The sequence below is a fragment of the Canis lupus genome, chromosome 7 (genome assembly GCF_048164855.1).
Source record: "Canis lupus baileyi chromosome 7, mCanLup2.hap1, whole genome shotgun sequence".
NCBI classification, from domain to species: Eukaryota; Metazoa; Chordata; class Mammalia; order Carnivora; family Canidae; genus Canis; species Canis lupus.
The window spans coordinates 68,184,067-68,203,624 of NC_132844.1; the positions used below are offsets into that span (position 1 = coordinate 68,184,067).

Genomic DNA, 19,558 nt, shown 5'->3' on the forward strand with positions numbered 1-19,558 from the left:
TATGGTATGCATAGAGCAGAACTAAAATATGGCAACATGTTACATTCGGTTGAAAATTGTTCTACAGGGTGTATTTGTGGAAGGTACTATGATGAAGGCTGTGGAGGCTCCGAGGTGACTCAGCCCAGCCTAAAGGAGAGACCAGTAACATGAGGTAGGGTGTGGTTGAGAGTCACAGAGACATTAGAGATAAGGTGACAGGGTCCTCAACCCTGGCTACACATCATCAGAGTTAACTCCCCTTGGAGATGCCCAGACCCATCCCCAGAGGTCTTAGTCAACAAGCCCACAGTATTTTTCAAAAGCTCCCCAGTGAGTCTAACGTGCAGCCAGGACTGAGAATCTCTGTGAAAAGGAACATCAGAGGAGGAAGAAGCTACTTCTAGCTGTGAACTGGGGAACCCAAGTGTATAAGTAGCAACCTGCCAATAAAGGAATGGTATTTGCGATCAAGAGAAGAGGATTGCAGAGTTGCCTGGCTTTTGTGAAAATGCAGATTCTCAGGCCTTATCACCAAGCTATGGAATCCAAATCCTAAAGGTGCTTGATTTTTACTGAATATGAATGAACAAGTGGACCAGGAATCACTCCAACTTAGACACCCGTGAATCATTGCTTGAAATAGTTCATTGTCCTCTGCTTCCCTATTTCAAGAAGTACTTCGGGGGCAGGACCAAAGCTTCGTGGGGTGAAGAGAACGGAAATTTGGAAGAGTGCCCCCCAAATCCTGCCTCCAATCTTCTGGGCTTCTATTCAGCTCTGCACTCTACTTTCTCTCTTTGACTCCTCTGTGGCAGTCCGCCATGCCCAACTGCTGTAACTCACACTTACTCTCCACCTCAGGCTCTACAATCATGGTGTCTACCTGCTGGCCCACTCTGGGAATTCATCCGCAGATGAAAGAACAGAGAAGGCGGGCATGAAGACTAGTTCATGAGAGAAGGCAAGAAGGATAATAGATAGTAGATAGAGGCTGTGTGGAGTATCAGTAGGCCCAACTAATGGAGTATCCCTTATGAACTCTGAGAGCAGTGCTCCAATAGAACTCCCTATGATGTCGGAAATGCTCTCCATTAGTGGTAGCCATTAGCCAAGTTTGGCCACTGAGCACTTGGCCTAGTGCATTAAGTGGCCATTTAAATTTAAATTAATTTAAAATTCAGTTGCTCAGTTGCACTAGGCCAAACGCTCAGTGGCCGTACGTGGCTAATGGCTACCACTAATGGAGAGCACTTCAGACATCACAGGAAGTTCTTTAAAAAAAAAAAAAGATTTTATTTATTTATTCATGAGAGACACACAGAGAGAGGCAGAGACACAGGCAAAGGAAGAAGCAGGCTCCCTGCGGGGAGCCCGATATGGGACTCGATCCTAGGACCCCAGGATCATGACCTGAGCCAAAGGCAGACAGATGCTCAACCACTGAGCCACCCAGGCATCCCAATCACAGGAAGTTCTATTGGAGCACTGCTCTTGGAGTTCATAAGGGATGCTCCTAGGCCTGGATGGACCAAAAAACTTCCTAAGGCGTGGGATTCAAGTTGAGTTTTAGAGACTGGCTAAGCATTTGACTGTCAGAAGAGAAAAGAGGTAATTTCAAGTGTGGCTAAACGCATTAAGACAAGGTATCCAGAGGTCCCAGTCCTTATTCTCTGTCCCCACATTTATATCCACGCCCTGTGAGTCTTTGAGGCTGGCATGGGGCATTGGACAATCCCAGTGACTAATAATCATCCTGTCCATCCTGCTTTGAGCCCTCTCTGTCTCTCGCCATCCCTTACCCAGCAGCCAGTAGGGCAATTTGGAAACCCATCAGCAAGCCTTTCCTCTAGGCCATCTCCGAGGAACAGGCCTGTCTCACAATTACTGGGTGCTTCGCTTGAGTCTACACCAGACTATCTGGGCTCTCAATTCTTTGCTTTGCCTCCACCTCAATGCTTGCTAGTACCTGAGTGCCACTGATGCTGATGGCAGCAAACCCAGGCTTCCTGGCAGAACCTTTAGACCCTTCCAACAGCTGGGCTCTTCCCACCATCCTACCCACTCCCTCACCTCCCACTCATGGTTCTTATCCCTCTCCAGCCAAGAGTCTCAGCTCTGAAAGTCTTTATCTCTTACCTCCTCCCTCTACAACATCTAAGCATTCTCCCCCCTGTGCAAGCATTCACACACATCTCATTCTTCACATGTGAGACACAGTCTTCTCTTTTCTAGCCACACTGTTCCTGGCTTCCCAAATCTGGCTCAGAATTGTCTCCCCCAAAGCTCTTCCTGCTAAGCCCTATTCCTTAAGAGTTCCTGGTCCCAGGGGACTCAGCCTACCTCTGCTCACTTGCTGCCATTGCTGAGTCGCTCTGCTAATGCTCCTGTGTGGCATGGTCAGCTTTCCTCACTTGGCTGGTCACCACCAAGGACGGGACCCTTCAACCATTTGAATGGAATCTTTTGAATCAGTTCAGGCCTAAAGCAGAGCTCTGAGGGGCTACTGGTGACTCAGTCAGTTTGCTTCCAACTCTTAATTGAGGTTCAGGTCGTGATCTCAGGGTTGTGAGATCAAGCCCTGCATCAGGTTCCACACTGGGCATGGAGCTCTGCTTGAGATTCTCTCCCTCTGTCCCTCCCCTTCTCTAAAAATAAACAAAACAGAGCTCTGAAAAAGGACCCTAAATTATATCCAGTGTCTCTTCCTTTTGCCAGTTCATTCTTTCAGAGCACCCTTCCACCACATCTGCCCACCCAGAATTGTCCATTCGGTGATCCCTTCAATACCCATAGGCATAGTCTCATCATAGCTCTCAGGGAGCAAGTATTTACTACTGGCCTGACAAACAAGTTGATGCTAGTTGGACATGGATTGGTCTAGACTGGTGGTTCTCAACTCTGGCTGCACACTGGGATTCCCTGGGGGCCTTTAAAAAAAATGTGGATGTCTAGGCACTCTCCTAGACCGGCTGCATCAGGACCTCGAGGGTGAGGTTGGGCTGGGCTGTGGTCTGTCTTCCTTTCCCATCTCAAATAATGTGAACAGACCATTTGCCTGAGCTGGGAAGCAAGCTGACAGAGTGTCTGAGAAAACAGATTCTGGAGTGGTACCGTGTCAGTGCAAATGCCAGCTCCACCCGTGTCCATGTGGTCCTGGGCCAGCCTCTGAACTTACCTGCTCCCTCCTCTGTAAACACATTTAGTAATAATAGCACCTCCTCATGGGGCTGCTGTGAGTATCAGATGAGTTAATACTTATCAAGTACTTAGCACTGCAGTGCAGGCATACAGTATGTGCTCAAAAAGGTCTGCTATTTTTATTCCTTCTCCAACTTTCTCCCCAGTATCATTTCTTAACCCCCAACTCTGCTCCTCCTTTGTTTCATCAAAGGCCCCACTACAGGCCTGGTGTGAGGACGTGCAGCCGCAGGAGAGCATGTGATGGTACAGGGCATGTTGGGGAGATACATACCTGAAGGTACCTTCTCCACTGCCTGCCTACTCCACCACGCTGGGAACTGCCCAAGGAAGAGGGTGAAGTGGGCGAGGGGCCAGCTGGGAACCAAAAAGCTACCCTCCATGATCCTTTGTGAGAGTTATCCTTTTGTGCCTTTATTCCCACCTCAAGTACGTGGCCGGATCAAAAGCTGAATTAGGGGAGGGTGGTGGCTGCCGAGATACCCCAGATGAGTAAGAACCTCCCTGCCTCACCCTCTCTGTCTTGAATGCACTGGTTTGTAACTGCAGTAGCTTTCCCCAGTGCCACCTGACATTTCTTCTGGATTTGCTTCAGTGCCTTGCAGAGCGCTCCTTAAATTCTGCTCAATGCAGGGAGGAAGGCTGGGATGTGGGGGGTGGTGTATAGAGGGTGAGAGGGCAGCCCTGAAAGGGTGGATTATTTGAACATGGGCAGCCCTAAGATTCCCTCCAAGGATGGGGAAGTATACCTCAAAATGGAAGCAGGAGACCCCCCCCCCCCCCAAGGAAATACTCTGTCTGCTCCAGAATTTTGCTCTGGTCCAACTCAGGAATAACAACAAATGGAAATGCAGAATGCAGGCTGCAGATAAGCAGGCACCCCTAGGGAGAGTCCACCTCACTTTTACATTACCACCGTAGTGTCCCTATCATTCAGTGTCTGGGTGGCGGGGGAGTTGTGGGCAGATTTGCTGGGTCCAGTGAGAAGGTCCAAAGCAGCCTGCCTGGTGTCCTAATGGCCCCTATGACATCCTTCCTGCCCAAGCCAGGTTACCCCAGGGTGTTTGGGCTGAGTGCAGGCTCTCTGATTGCCTGGCCAATCACAGTCTTGTAATGCCTATTACATGCTGCTTGTGCATTATTTAACTTTTAGGTCACATGTATTATCTCCCTCTTGAAACCTCCCTGAGGCCAGGGCTTCTGATAATCTTTGAAACCCACATAGCAGCTAGGGGCTGAGAACATGCATTCAGGCATTCAACACAAAGTTACTGAGCATTTGCAACATGCCAAACACTGTGCTAGGAGCTGGGCATCCAGCAATGAACAAGATATAAATGACAGACAGGAGGATGGGTTGATGGGTGAGTAGATGAGGTCCACATTTGTGTCATCTTCTCCGTTCTCTGTTACCACAAGGAAAAAGCTTTTTATTTTCCTGTGACCCCACGGTTGTTCTAGGTGGAGCACAGTCCTAGGAAATTTAGTCTTAAATTAAGGGTAGGGGGATAGGAAACTCAGGGAAAATAAGAGACCCACTTAAACACATCTATTTGGTGATGCTGAGGCCAGAAGAGACTGGGACCAATGAATCGAGGGTAGGATTCCTAGGGAATTCTGTAGGATCCATAGGCTCCCAGGGGCTTCAGATATTATCTGGAGCTGCTCAGGCATCTCTTTGGAGCATCTTTGTCCAATAGATGTTCCCCAGCCTCAGTGCTAACTAGCACGGGATGACAGGGCCCCAGAGTCCACTTGACACCAGCATACCATTGCTGCTTCTGGTCCGTTTACTTATCCTTTCCTCCATGTTGCCTCCCACACATAAGTAACATCCAAAGTAGGACCAGCCCGGGCTTTGGCCATGACACCTTAACCTGCATATGTGTGCATGTGCTCTACCTCTAGATCAAAAGGGCAACCAGGGAAACTGGTAGAGCCTGGCTTCCCAGCTCTGGCTCCTCAGGCTGTCTTCCCAATCTGGAACTGGGATGCGACTCTGTGACCTCAGCTGGAGCCAGGGCCCATCCTCGGCCTGGACAAAGCATAGGCAGGACTAAGGAATGCCTGGAGAGAATCCAGGAAACCACACAAATGACCCCAAGGAGAGGACACAGAGCACTTGCTTCTTTTGTAAAAAAAAGGACCCTTCCTATTATATATAAGCTGAGCCAGCCTGACTGTAGAGTGACCAGAGGTGACTGGAGGGGAGCAGGGCTGAACCTGAGAGTCTTGTCACCCATTCAGAGGCCTTTAGAGGATGGGTAGGAAGGAAAGAACAGAGCACTAGAAAGACAGGGGCAGGGAGGCAGGCAGTGGGCCAAGGCAAGCTCCAGCTTCATGATTATCAGCCTTCTCTCTTTATATTGATGGAGAAAATGACAGCATGAATGACGATGATATCAGATGGTGCATAATTATGTGCATAGAGCCTTGACGCAGGCTATTTCGCATGGTCCTCACATGGTCCTGTCTCTCACGACACAGACGGGGAACAAGCCCAGAGAGGATAAGAGTGAACAGCTTGTGCAGAGCCAGACCCTGGGTCTCCTGACTCCCAGTCCAGTGCTTAGTCACTACGCATTATGGTCCATAAACACCCGAGGGAGGAATCCCCGCCTTAGTCGTTGTTGTGCACCCCACCACCCCAACTCAGTGCAAAGCACAGGCATGAAGCAAGCATTCGATACGTAACCAGGGAATGTCTTGGAGCTGCCATTTGGATGTTCCTGTTGGGAGACCAGCTTTGGGCATGGGGGTAGCTGGAAGGAGGGCAGCGCAGAGTGGCAGGCAGGAAAAGGAGGGCAGTGCACCAGGGTGGGCACAGACAGAGCTGCAGCGAAGAAGGGGTGGGCAGCAGCCGTGGGCAGGTGTCTCCAACTTGGATTCACTCTGCTGGGCCAAGCAGCTGGTTAGAAACAAAAACAAACACCAGGGATACAGGTTCCTGCTGTTAACAGCTTCAAACCGCCAGAGGAAAAACTCCAAATAAATATAATTAGAAACTTGTAAAAACGTCCTCTCTGTCAACTTGCTCCCCAGGATCTGTCCTTTGAGTTCCCCATTTCTCCCAGGGCCCCCTCCCCCATGCCCACACATCCATCCTGACACTCCACCCTCACCCAGGGATTCCTTCCATCTCTGGCCTTATTCTCGATCTTCCCTCCAGCTCCGGCACCTCCTGCCCAGGTCTCTCCTCAGCTTGTCGCCATCAGGGACCAGATGTGGACAGCCCCTGGCCTGAGGCTCTGAAATCCAAACCCCACAGCTGTCTAGGGCTGCAGTTATAGCCGCAGGGAGACCGTAGTTGAGAGTGAGGGCCACAGCGCCCTATTTAGGAGTCATCTCTTCACCTCTGGGGCCAAACCCAATGGCAACGACAGAACAGTACCTTGGTCTATAAAGGGGAGATGTTTCGGCTGGAGCAAAACACAGAGGGCTAGTCTTGGATCTGAGAATATACGGTATAGGACCAGGGGCTGGGGCCTAGGGGCCCTGCCTAGACAGTATTCAGTTCCTAGAACACAACCACTGCAGCTCAACTTCCCAAAGTTGTTGGGTACACACACATCCACACACAGGCACAGAAACACACACTTGTTTTCCCGGGCGGGGAGGGGGCACTCTAGTTGGGGACACGAAACTATTGAGTACTTTGGGCCCCAGGAAACTGGGGTGGGGGAAGAAAGGATGAGTAGCCAAGTGGCAGGGACACGCTCAGTCCAGGGATGGTGTTACTGGCAAACTCTAAATGCATAACATTATCAATATTTTATCCCTAATGAGAAGAGAAAACAATCAGGGAAACTAAGCAGATGGGGAGAAGAGGGCCTGAGTGTCAGGCGAGAAGGCCTGAGAAGGTCTGGGGACAGGACTGAGCCTTGCTGTGGTGTCTTCTGTCTTCTAGCAGGAAGGATTTTGATAAGATGTGCAGAACCTCAGAGCTGAATACTCTAGCCCATTTACAAGGGAGGAAGGGAATTTCAGTTTTTCCCTCAAAGGCCCCAGTCCTCAGGCTCTGCATCTACCTAACCCCACTGGCACTAACTGCCCTACCACATGCTACGTCGGGCTGGCAGTATAGGGCACAGGAGGAGAGTGGCCAGTCTGGTGACAGAGGGGCCACTGGGGAAGAGGAGAGGGTCTATGTCCCCTCTTCACCCAGGTGCCTATGTCCTCAACCCTGCAGACGTCACTGGGTTGGCAGCCGTATCACTTCTCCCCCCAGGGCCCAGCAGACTCCTGTCTTATAACTAACTGAGCCTGAAGAAGCTGTCCCCAGGTCTGGGCCTCTTGCGGGCACTGCCAGCCTCAGAGCAGCTCTGCAGTTTCCAGCCCTGACAGGGACTCTTTCTTGCAAGTGGTCATGTGCTAGGGGTACAGGGACGTCAAAGGAGGCCCACACCCTGACAAGCGGGGACAGGAGCCCGGGGCAGGGACTGGGGTGAGCTCAGGCAGCAAGCTCCTCCAGCTCCATCTTCACAAGAGTGTCTGAAACCATCCATTCCCTTCCCCCACTCTCAATCGAAGGCACCAGACCAAGCCATTCCATTTCTTTACTTCTCCAACGAAAACAAAATGCACATTTCCCTGCTTCCTTTTTCCTCTCACCAGAGCACTGTGCACGCACACACGCACGGATGGACGGACACACACACACACACACACACACACACACCCTGAGTCATGCACACGCACGCTTGCATGCCCCAGTGAATGCACACCTCGCATTCCCAAACTCACACCCAGGGCCGGCTCCTTTTACAACAGGTCTCAGCCGCTCACATCTCAAACCGGTTCTCATGCTCTCGGATTCCTGAAGGTTTCAGAAAACAATCTCATTTAGGGGTGGCTAATAACTTTCTTTTCTGTCCGCCTGTAGTAATTCTGGCCTTGGTCGGTGTCTTCTGCTCCCCTCTCTCTCATTCCACCCTGCAGAGACTCAAGGAGATGAGGGGTGAGAAGTGAAGAAGTCCTCCCCTGGCCCCAGGCTTCCCCCCCACCTCCCCGGGGGACATGTCACTGAGAGAAGAGAGGTCAAAGGGATTCCTGAGGAATTTCTAAGCAGTCCACCCCCCTTCTCCACCCTTCTGGAAAAATGGAGGGGGGTGGTGGTGGTGGTGGAGAGACAGGCTTAGAAGCAACTGATTGAAGATCAGGCTCCAAGAGTGGGGACTGACTTGCTTTCTCTCTCTCCCAGTGTGGCCTGGATGGGGCACAGGCAATAGCCGGCTGCCCACGGGGCCACCCTCACCCGCTGACACGGTTATGGTTTTCATTTCATATTTTGGAGGGAGGGGCTAGGAGGAACAGTCCCCTCACTGTAAGAGCTGGCCACAGGAGCCCAGGGAAGCGGGGAGGAAAGGAAACAGCCACATTAAAGAGGAAGAGAGGGGTGGGGGAAAGAAAGAGAGAGACACACATACACCCAGACAGAGACCCAGAGAGACGCACGGAGACAGAGAGACACTGTTTGCCACCAGATGAACGGGCTCAGTCCTGGGGATGGTGTTACTGGGAAACTCTAAATACGCGACTTTATCAACATTTTATCCCTAATGAGAAGAGAAAACAACCAGGTAAACTAAGCGGCCAGGCTGGCTCTCCCTGAGCCCGCCCTGGGGACAAGTTTTCCCCGGGAGGCCAGGAGACCTTTTCATTCAGCTGTAACCTGAGCCCTAAGCAAGGATTAGGTCTTTTTTAACCACTGCTGCACACACACACCCCCTCCCCAAAAAAAGCAAAGCAAATTAATGCTTTTAAGTTAACAATTATCTTGGTTATCCAGTCTGTCTACTTTAAAATACACAGACGGGCACTTGAAAAACACTCAAAACCATGTACCCTCATGCTCACTCATTCCCAGTCACACGCGCTTACCCACCCATTCGTCCACCACAGTTTTCAGACACTAAAATGTACATCTCTAGGCTTAATGACCAAGTCACAATAGACATAGACACCCAGCTATATCACCTGTGGGTGATCGTGGTGAACCTCACCCCACACACACACTTGCACACTCAGGGCTCCCCTCCTTGTCCCTCTCCTCCTCCCTATCCCTTTCCACTTTAGTTCTTTGGTGGGATGGAGTCTTTGGGGAAAAGGCACTGAAATATAGTAACCATACTATATATACACACACACTATACCCAGAGGTATAATAACCACACAAGACATTTACCAAGGGTATTTGTAATATAAAGAGACCCACCAGAGCTTTATTTAAAAGCATGTGGCATTAAAGGCACACCTCCTGGCACTGGGGATACCTAGGAGGTATGTCTGGGAGCAAGGAGTGTCTGCAGTACTCCGCTGTGTGCCCCGTCAGTACTTGGCTTTCCGGCGGCACTGGTCTGTAGGTTTGGGTGCGGAAACATCCCTCTAACCCAAAAGACCTGTCATTAGCCAATCTTTGGCAGCCCCGGTTGGTATATTTCCTGAACAGCAGCATCACAGGGAGCTGAAATAACAGGCTATTATTCTATGCCAGGTTAGACTCAAGGGTCAGAAGGAAAGAAGACACACAGCTAACTGTGGCCCAGTCAGCGCAGGTGTGGCCTGAATATAAGTAGTGGATGCAACTATTAGGATGTTAAGTTCCCTGAGGGCAGGGGCCTCTACTCCGGCTGCATCTCCCTAGCCCTCCACAGCGTTTAGCAGGGTGTCTGATGAAAGAGGGAGCCCTGGAGCACCGTGGAGGGATTTTTTTTTCCCTGTGGAGGGATCTTGAGTCTTCTGTCCCTAAAGGATGAGCTGACCTCCCCTTGGCACCTGTCCCTTGTAGGAGTCTCCATCAGCCCTGGGAACCTCCCTGGATATACTGTTTGCTCCCCCTCTTGCCCCCAGCCCCCCGGTCTCACTAGGGCCACTACAGACACTGGCTCCAACTTGAAAGAGGCCCTTATCTTGTCTCTAGATTACTGAATGAAATCTGTTCCTTCCTTCAGACTAAACTCCCCAGCTAATTCTATGTTATGAGTAAGTCAGCACACACTACAAAAGCCAGCTTTGTTTATGAAAACACAAGCAAATCCACAGTGCAAGAGGGGCTGCTCCCAGGCTGGGGGTGGCAGTGGTAGTGGGCTGTCTGGAGCCAGGACCGGAGAAGAGGCAGTTTGGGATTGCCAGGGGGTGGGGGTGAGCTCTGGTATGTGACAGCTGCGGATCTCCACCACTTGGGCTCCGTTAAAGGGCAGGTTGGAGGAAGGAGGTAGCTGAAGAGGCAGTGTTGGTACAGCACCTTCCTTTCACCCGGAGTGGGAGCCCATCCAGTACGCAAGAGCAGCCTAAGAGCCAGGCGGGCGCTCAGGCTCCAGGATACAGCAACCTGACTGCTGGGGGCTCAGGCTTCCCCAGTGCCCAAGTTCAACTTTCCCTTCTGGCTCAGCCACTTCCACACCCTAGCTTGGCTTCAGGAGCCCCTGGGACAATAGGCAGAATCAGATCCTCCTCAGCGAAGGCTTGTCGGGAAGAATTTTCTTTTTGTCCATATAAATCTCTTCCTGGGTGAGGACATGATGGGGGAAGGGTGCAACAAGAGGTCAACGGGGAGGGGAGGCTGTCCCCAAGAGAACTGTAGCCCACCAGCCTGGTTTCTGCCAGCAGAGCCTCGGACCCGCCCGGCAGCGAGCCTGGGGTCAGGGATGGGGGCCGCAGGGCCTCCCTGGCTCGCTCTCTAATTCCTAGAGGGGCCTGTCAGAGCTCCCTGGCCTGGAATTTTACTTTGTTATTTTAATGCAATTCTGACCTGGATTTAAATGGAATTGGAAACCCGAGGCCTTAATAAATAAATATTATGATAAGAAATGAAAGCCATGCAAGAGGAAAGAGATTTCCCCCCAAAGAGGCAGAAAAGCGACATTCTTGCTGGGAGCCAGTCAGAAATCTTTCTTCTCTTCTTCAGCCCCCTACCTTCCAGTGAGAGACGAGCTGGTCTTTCGAGGAAAGATCCTATTTTTCTTTAACATTTTTCTACTGATAAGACAACAACTGGGAAATTTTGTCTGACTCCGCGTGAGGGTTGGGGCGGGGGGGGGGTGGGGTGAAGGGAAGAGATACACGGCGTGGCTCGAAAGTCTCATTCTCTCCGTCTCTCCAGGCCACAGCTCAAAAGTTTCTGGCAATGTCTGAGAGAAGAGAAGATTCTCTCTCGTACTTTTGGAAGACAAGAAGTCTTTCGAAGATGCTGGGGGTGGCCCAGAAGGCGGGCGGAGAATGCTGAGGTGCGTGGCGACTTCTGCCCCGGGGGTGGGGGGTGGGGGGTGGGGGCAGACGTCTCACTGCTCGGGGTCGCTCCCGGCCCCTCCAGCCTCGCGGCCAGGACGCGGCGCCCCGAGGCCCGGGCCCCCCGAGGTCCGGGCCCCCCGACCGGGGCCCCGCACGGCGCCGGGCTCTGACAGCCGCACGCCCCCGGCACCTGCCCGGCCCCGCGGACACCGCGCGCCCGCCCTGGGGCCCCGCCGCCCGGCCGCCCCGCCGCCCCGCCGCCCCGCCGCCCCGCCGCCGCGCGCCCCTCCTGCCTTACCTTGCGCGGCTCTGCTGTGCTGCGCGGCGCGGGCGTGGACCAGCAGGACCAGCAGGCAGAGCCCGGGCACGCGCCCCGAGCCCATGGCTGGAGCCGCGGGCGGCCGGGCGGCCCGGGCTGGGGTCGCAGCCCCGCGAGGGCGGAAGCCGGCCGGGCCCCGCGCGCGGGAGGGGAGGGGAGAGGAGGGCAGGGCAGGGGGCGCCCCGCCGGGCCCGGGCCGGGGGCTGCGGGCGCGGGGCTGCGAGGGCGCGGCGCCCTCGGCGGGAGGCTCCCGGTGCCGCCGGCTTCTCCCGGCCCGACGCGGGGAGAGCGGCGCGGAGGGCGCGACGAGGCTGGGGGCGCCGGGCGCCGCGGACGGAGGGGAGCCCCCGCCGTGTCCGAGCCGGGCTCAGCGGGCGGCGGCGGCGGGGCTGCTCCGTCCAATCCTCCCCAACTCCCGGCTTCGCCCGGAGAGAGCTGCGGCGGCAGAGCGCGCAGAGCCCGAGCGAGGGACCTGAGAAAGGGGAGGGGAAACGCCGCGCCAGAAACACGCCCTTTCTGCCTCTCTTTCTTCCTCTCTCGCTCCTTCTCCGCGTCTCGGGCTCCGTCTCTTTTTCTTCGCCTTTCTCCTCCTCCTCCTCCTCTTTCTCCTCCTCTCCTCTGCTCCTTTTCGTTTTCTTCCTCCTCCCCCCCCCCTCCTCCACCACCTCCTTTTTCGTGCCCCTTTTTTCTTTCAAATGGGGCCTCGGCGCGGCGGCCGCTCCCCCTGCGCGCCCGGGCGCGGCGGCCCCCTCCCCAGGCTGCCGGGCCGCTGCCTGCAGGAATTTACAATCCGGCGCTGGGGGAGCGGGCCCGGTCTCCATGGAGACGGCTTCCCCGGGAGCAGGGAGGTCAGGCGCAGACCGCGCACAATCAATGGATCAATGCAAGCCCCGCTCGGCTCCAGACCAAACAGCACCCGGCTCCGGCTCGTCCTCTCTCCCCGCCGAAAGAGCGGGGAAGCTAGGGTGCGCCCCCCGCGCTCGCACGAGCTGGGGGCCGCGCGACGCAGGTTTGCACGCACACCTCTGCCCCGAGACAAAGAGAGCTCGGGGTGTCGGGGAGGCTGGGGCGGACGGAATCGCGCTGGCACCCCGGCCCGCCGGCCGACGCGGCCGGGCACGGGAGATGCGGCCGCACAGGACCAAGAAAGACCGAGAACGGCGCCGACTTCGGGCCGAGCGACTCCCTGCCAACTCTTACCTCCACCCCCCACCCCCCACACACACCCTCTGGTCTCAGTGTTCGATCCTAGTGCCGAGTCCACTTTAATTGAGGACCAAGAAGAAAGTAGTCTTCCGTCAGCTCAAACTGCCAGCCCCAGGGCACACTCCCTTGCAGTTAAGGCCTTGGAGGTAGCCCACTGAGTCACCCTACCCCTACAGAGGTGGTTTTACGGATAAAACTCTCATGCGCTCGGCACAGGGGCCAAAGCTAATCCACGGGAATATGCCTATGCGTGTAAATGCAGACACAAAGATCGGCACAACACGCTTCTCCAAACCTGCCCTCACAGCTTCAGGATGTGGCCCCGACAGTCCATTCTGAACGCTTCATATCTCCAACTGTTCAGCAGCAGAGGAGTGATGAATGATATTTGAAAAAAAAAATATATATATATATGCAAAGGGTATAAAAGGAAGTGTCTCTGAGCCCTGGACACTGCCTCCTGGATGGATTTACAGCCTGGCATCTTCTCTCCTCTCATCACTAGAGAAAAACCCCTTGAAAAGATAGTGAGGGCTTTCTTGGAGCATGGGGCTTCGTCAGCCTGAGACCATGCCAGGTTCCAGACAGTTATTTCAAAGCCAACTTTCTGCAGCGAAAAGGCAATTGGGACCCAGACTAGCCTCACAAAGCCCTCAGGGTACCCAGGGAGGAAGGGAAATGACCAGAATCATCCTGAAAATAACTCAGTTCTCAGAACCTTGACAGTAGCAGCTCACACCAGGTAGGTGACAGGTGTGATGTGTCAGAGGTCTCCTGAGCCCCCAGGGAGAAGACTTGAGCCCTTCCTTCCCTAGGGATTGAGTAGAAGAGTAGGAGGATGAAAACAGACTCAAGCACTTGGGGTATTTGTCCTGGCTGTGTCATGGGATGAAGATTGCCTTTGGGCAAATCACATCTCAATGGGCCTCTCAGTGCTATCTAGAAAAGAAGAGGATGGATTAGCCCCTTGGCTGAAAGGAGACAATGCCCTTAGGAAGCCTCCGAGAGGAGGTCTTGAGAGCCCCTGCCTGGCATGGTATGGATGATGGTAGGGATGGAAGCACACAGATCACAGGAATGGTGTGGAGGCCACAAAAGTTTGGGTCAAGTGATCTCCCAGGTCCCTTCCTGCTCTGTCACTCTAGGACTCCCTCCCTCCTTCATTCCACTGGCAAACCCCTCCCCTTGAAGCTGCTTTGCCTGCTGCCACCAATTATGTATAGGGCTGGGGGACAAGTGCAAACTTGCCATCCTCTCTGCCCCAAACAAGAGAGTGGTTTTTTTTTTTTTTTTTTTTTTTTTAAAAAAAAAAAAAGGAGAAGAAGAAGAGTTGGAGGTTGCCAGATGGTGCTGGATCTACATGGGGTCATAGGGAGAGAGCTGAGGAGTCCCTCCAACGCAGGGAAGGGAGACTGCACCGTGCCTTGCTTTGTCTCTGCCTTGTCTTGGACACTCGTGAGAGCTTCTCTGGGTCCCTAGGGTGGAGGGCACCGGCTCACCCTCTAGACCACAGGGGAGGTGGGAATGAAGGAGTCTGTAGGGGCAGATCTATAGGTCACCTCAGACCCTCTCTCTAGTTCGGTGGTTTCCTGGCCCCCTGAGTGTGGACCTTGCCCTATCATAGCTGCTGAGTCTCTGGGAGGTTCAGTGTCCTTTACTCTGGTTTCCTCTGCCTGCCCCCCTCCATTTTGCCAGCTTTTGCTCTGCTCCTCTAGGACCAGATGAGCTTCCTCCACAACTGGCAGAAGCACAGGTCCCTGCTCTGCTCCCCACCATCCGGTCTGGTTCCAGCCCACCCCCAGCCCTTCTGAGGATTCTGTGGGAACAGAAGCAAGGCTTCTATCACTGGGCACTGTGAATTGAGGGGCCGGTCCCACGACCCTCTGCCCTGTCCACTTCTGCAGGGACTCACAACGGGGTAATGACACAGGAAGATGACAAGGAAGAAATAATGAAATGACTCTTACGAGTGGTATTACAAAAGCAGCAGCATATGCCATACCCTCACTGGCAGGAGCAAAAACGTCCCTGGGTTCTCTGGGCCTCCCACACCCTCTCAGGCCAGGTTTCTTTCAGGTTTCCCTTTCCTTTGGGATTGCTTCTGATGTTCATTTCATTCTAATTTCCCCTGCAAATGTCTAGGGAGAGGACTGGGCTGGGGACCCAGCCTGATCCTGCTTTAGGGATACCTCTGCCAGGGCTTCATCATACTCTGGGACTTCCCCTCCCCTGTCAAGTCTCCTTCCATGAGCCTTTGCTTTTTCTCTCGGCATCTCAGCTTCCCCATCTGTAAAATGGGTCCAGTGACCCTCCTCGATAGGCAGTATATTCTGATGGAGAACACTTATGTGTCAGAATTAGACTACCCCAACGACAATGTTGGGCCCTCCCATTTTCCAGCCATCTATCTATTTCTGCTAGTTATTTCACTTCTCTGAGCCTCAGCTGCCTCATCTACAGAATGGGTATGGTCACATAACCTCAAAGGTGGGGATGCATCCCTGCCTAACTACATGGGTTTGAGAGTAAAAGAAACCCTGCGGTTCCAATCTCAGCTCTGTTGGGGCACCTGGGTGGCTCAGTTAGTTAAGCATCCGACTCTGATTTCAGCTCAGGTCATGATCTTAGGGTTGTGAGACTGAGTCCAGAGTAGGGCTCTGTGCTGGGTGTGGAGCCCGCTTAAGATTCTCTCTCTCCCTCTCCCTCTGCCCCCACTCCCACTCATGTTCTCTCTCTCTCTCAAAAAAAAGCAAATCTCAGCTCTGTTAATTTTCTAGCTGTGTGACTTCAGGTAGGTCATTTAATCTCAGTGAGCTTCAGTTTTGTCTTCTGACAAAGGGAATAGAAATGCCCACCTCGAAATTATATGGCATTAATTACATGAAGCAACGAACAGAAAGCCTCTGGCACATAGTAGGCATTCAGTAGGCGGTAGCTACTGCTGTTATTTTGACTGCTTCTCAGAAAGAACAAAGGCCACAGTGCTTGATAGTAAAGGTATCATAGTGCCTGGGAAGAAGCAGTCTTGTCCTGGGCCAGACTTTGATGCCGCTGAGCATGAGTACAACAAACTGGGCTCAGTTCTCACCACCTTCCAATAGGTTCTGTGCATTATCCTTTCTTACTGGGAGGTTTCCAGAAGTGCAGTGCATTCAAACTCACCGCACTTGTCAGCAGCATTTTCAAGTTGGAGAGTAGAAGGAAGTGCACCTGCCAGGGAGGGTAGTTCATTCCAGAATCCCGCTTTCCCTATGCCCTTGCACCTCCTACCTTGCGTGAAGAAAACCCAGACACTCAGACCAATTAGAGCTCATAGCTACTGTTTACTGAGTGCTTTTCTATGTGTGCCAGGCACTGTGCAGGCATTCCAGCAAGCCTATCAGGCAAGAATCATTATATTCATTCTGTTGATGAGAAAAACCGAGGCTCAAGTAGGTCAACCTGCCCAGATGACCAACTAAGAAGAGAAAAAGCCAGGACTTGGGCCTGGACTTGACTCTGAAGCTTGTGTACCCCCTCCATTCTCTATGCTGCCTCCTCTGAATCCACAGAGTCCTAACACATTCTGGCCACTGTTACAGTTTAATCATTTGGGACAGGCTGAGTGAGAGTCACAGACCAGTCCCTTCACACATAAGAGGGAATAGGGCAGTCATCTTGTTCTGGAGGATCATGTAGGAGTACAACTTCAAAAGGCTTGAGCCATCGGGGCTCCTGAGTGGCACAGTCGGTTAAGCAGCTGACTCTTGGTTTGATCTCGGGGTCATGGTCTTAGGATTGTGAGATCAAGCCCTTCATCCAGCTTCATGCTCAGCGTGGAGTCTGCTTAAGACTCTCTCTCCTCTCCCACATCAAGTAAATCAATAAATCTTAAAAAAAAAAAAAAAGGCTTTAGCTATCACATTTGTCTGATGAGAACATAGATGTCACACAAATTTAAGAGACAAAGCTAGAAGCAGAATCCATGTCTTCCCTGACTTCTGACTCATGGATGAGTGCTCCTTAGCCTAGTACCCTCAGAGTTGCCAGTCCCACCTCTTCTAATTCTCACTCTTCCTTTTCCTGATAATTTGATCAGTCATGCATCCTTCTATCAAGTGGAATATGGTACTTATAGCATACCCTCTCCCCAATATACATTGTCCTGGGCCCTTTAAGGTGTGCAAAAGAAGTAGAAAATGTGATTCCCTACTCAAGAAGATATATCAACATCAGTGCATATCGTTCCAAACCCCTCTGCATCACATGGCAAATCCCCCAAATGCTGGAATCTCACCAGGAAGGCAAGATTTGTATACACAAAACAAAGTTATCTGAATGCAACATCAAGCAATCCAGATGGAAGTGCCATGAAAAGTCAGGAAACAGAAGTCTATCATCCAAGTAGAGACTTCATGGATGAAGAGGGATTTGAGGTGAATCTTGATGACACTTAGAGAGAAATCAATGGATAAGATAGAAATATAAACAAAAATCGGTGGTTGACAGAGAAAAAAAAAGAGAACTCTCAGAATAACAACAACCAAAGAAATGGAAGAAAGGAGGGAGGGATCATATCAGGTCACTGGACATGTTGACCCTGGTCTGTCCTTGTTTCCCACCTATCTGGGATGACTCAGGAGCCATTTGGTCATATAGGCAGAGGATAGGAAGTAATGCTCTCCAAGGTCTGTTCTGGCCCTGGGATTCTAGGACTAACTTGCTCCAAGACCCTCAGTCTTGCCTTTATAAGAGAGGTCTATTTGGGTGGGGAGGCAGTACAGCCTCGTCCAAGCTGCCCAGACCTGTTCCAGTCTCTCTCCTTGGCCCCTTGGCCCCATGTCCACCCAGTCTGTCCTCCCTGCCCACCCCCACACCTGAGTCACTTTGCCACCTGCTTCCTTCCCACCTGCTCCCTGGCTGCTTCCATGAAGGAAACAAAAATACCCAGCCTGCCAAATGGCATTGACACCAATGCCTGGTTCCAGACCCCTCCACATCACGAGGCAAGTCTCCAAACTGCCCTGCGTTTGTGCTCTGTCCCTTTCCACACAGCTGCTCTTCTAAACTTTGGTTTCCCCTCTGCCAGCCTCAGCCCCCTCACTTCTCCCATCAGTACCCTCAACTTCTGTTTCACGGAGAGGGCATTGAACATCCTGTCCCCCAGCCCCCTCTTCCTTCCATTGCTGGGAGAGGGGTCCCTCCTCTTGGCCAAGGCCAACCCCACATACACGTGCAAGGATCCCATCTTGTCTTGGCCCTACGGTGAGCTAGAGCTATCTCCTCCCTCTCCTGAATCCCTGACCTCAGCTCCTTCTCCTACAAACCCAGAACAACCCGCAGCATCCTACGGTAGCAGTAGACAACAAACTTCCCCAGACCCTGCTGCGAGCACACCTGCTCTTCATCTCCACTTCGTTGCTTCCCTTAACCCCTCACCCTAGGGCAGTCTGTCCCAGGGCTCCCAACACACACCTGCTGGGGGCCCAGTGACTTCCACGTTTCCCTATCTGGGGCTGCCTGCCAGTCGTTATCTAGCCTGACCTCCTTGCGTCATCAGAAGCCTCTGAACATTTTTCTTTTCCTTCTTGGAGCCCTTTCTCTTCCCAGATCCCCCACTGGCATCTTAAGTGTTTCCAGCTTGGATTTTTCTCAGTTCTCATACTACATGACCTCCCTGGGGACTCTCACCCAGTGACAGCGAGGGTGGCGGAAAGAATACTGGCTTTGTGGTCAGAGGGTTCTAAGTTTAAATCCCAGCCCATCAGTGGGTGAGTTTGATCAAGTTTCTTCACATCTCTGAGCTTCAACTTCTTCATCCAGCAAATGAGGAGAGGAAGATAAAATTCTGACGTTGCAGGTTGTTGGACAGTTACTGCTGATAAATCTCATGGAAGTCCCAGCACACAGTAGGTGGACAGTTTGCTCTACATTGCGGGGCCCTATGGCTCCAGCTACCACAATGTGCCAAAAGCTCCCAGATCTACATCCCTAACCCCCACTTTTCTTCTAGCTTTTATGCTAGGTGTCTGATTTTCAGATCTCTATCTCTAGCTCCTTCCTCTCTTTTCTATCTAGTCCTGTATTTCTTCCTATTTATAGTGCTTTCCAATGGCATTTTTTCAAGACCTCAAGCTGAATAGACACCCAACCAAACTCACAGTTCCTCTCAAAGCATTCCTGTGAGCTGTCCTCCTCCTGTGACCTCCACCTTGAGGTTAATGGGTCCATAACCCACTGAGCAGCCCCAGGTGGGTTTCTCCGGGACCGAAGGACTCTTTCTCTCCATCTAACAGGGCACCAGATCCTGTGAAATCTCCCTCAAATCCATCCTTTCTGCCAACCCCCATTGCCACTACCTTCGTTTGGACACTCGCTACATCTCCCGTGGACCATTGCCTGACAGGGGTAAGTTCCACACCCCTAGTATGGCATACATGGCCCTCTGTGCCAGTCCTGGACCCTTCTCCCCAATGACATCTTATGTTTGTCTTCTGATCTCACCGTCACTGTACTTAGACAACACTGTGCCTGGCATATACCATGTTCTTGCCAGCTGGAAAACCACCACTACCCTTTAAGATCCAGCTTAAATGTGTCTTGTTGCTGGCCTTGAGCTCAGTGGTCCTTGTGGTGGCCCTGGCC

At 52.5% G+C, this 19,558-nt stretch overlaps 1 protein-coding gene and 1 long non-coding RNA gene across 6 annotated transcripts in view; one reads left to right on the forward strand and one right to left on the reverse strand.

The window, feature by feature from the left end:
- Positions 1-11,841, reverse strand: part of SCUBE3 (signal peptide, CUB domain and EGF like domain containing 3) — a 36,935-nt gene extending 25,094 nt beyond the window's left edge. For 2 of the 3 annotated variants that reach the window (XM_072833326.1, XM_072833324.1), the window contains exon 1: positions 11,708-11,841. In XM_072833326.1, the coding sequence (XP_072689427.1) occupies positions 11,708-11,792 (85 nt within the window). In that variant the 5' untranslated portion in view covers positions 11,793-11,841. The remainder of the gene's footprint in view (positions 1-11,707) is intronic. The other variant, XM_072833325.1, reaches the window with a different exon arrangement.
- Positions 1-19,558, forward strand: part of LOC140637163 (uncharacterized) — a 51,566-nt gene that overhangs the window by 31,228 nt on the left and 780 nt on the right. For all 3 annotated transcript variants that reach the window (XR_012034413.1, XR_012034412.1, XR_012034411.1), the window contains 2 exons: positions 11,282-11,405; positions 19,210-19,321. This is a non-coding gene — a long non-coding RNA (uncharacterized lncRNA). The remainder of the gene's footprint in view (positions 1-11,281; positions 11,406-19,209; positions 19,322-19,558) is intronic.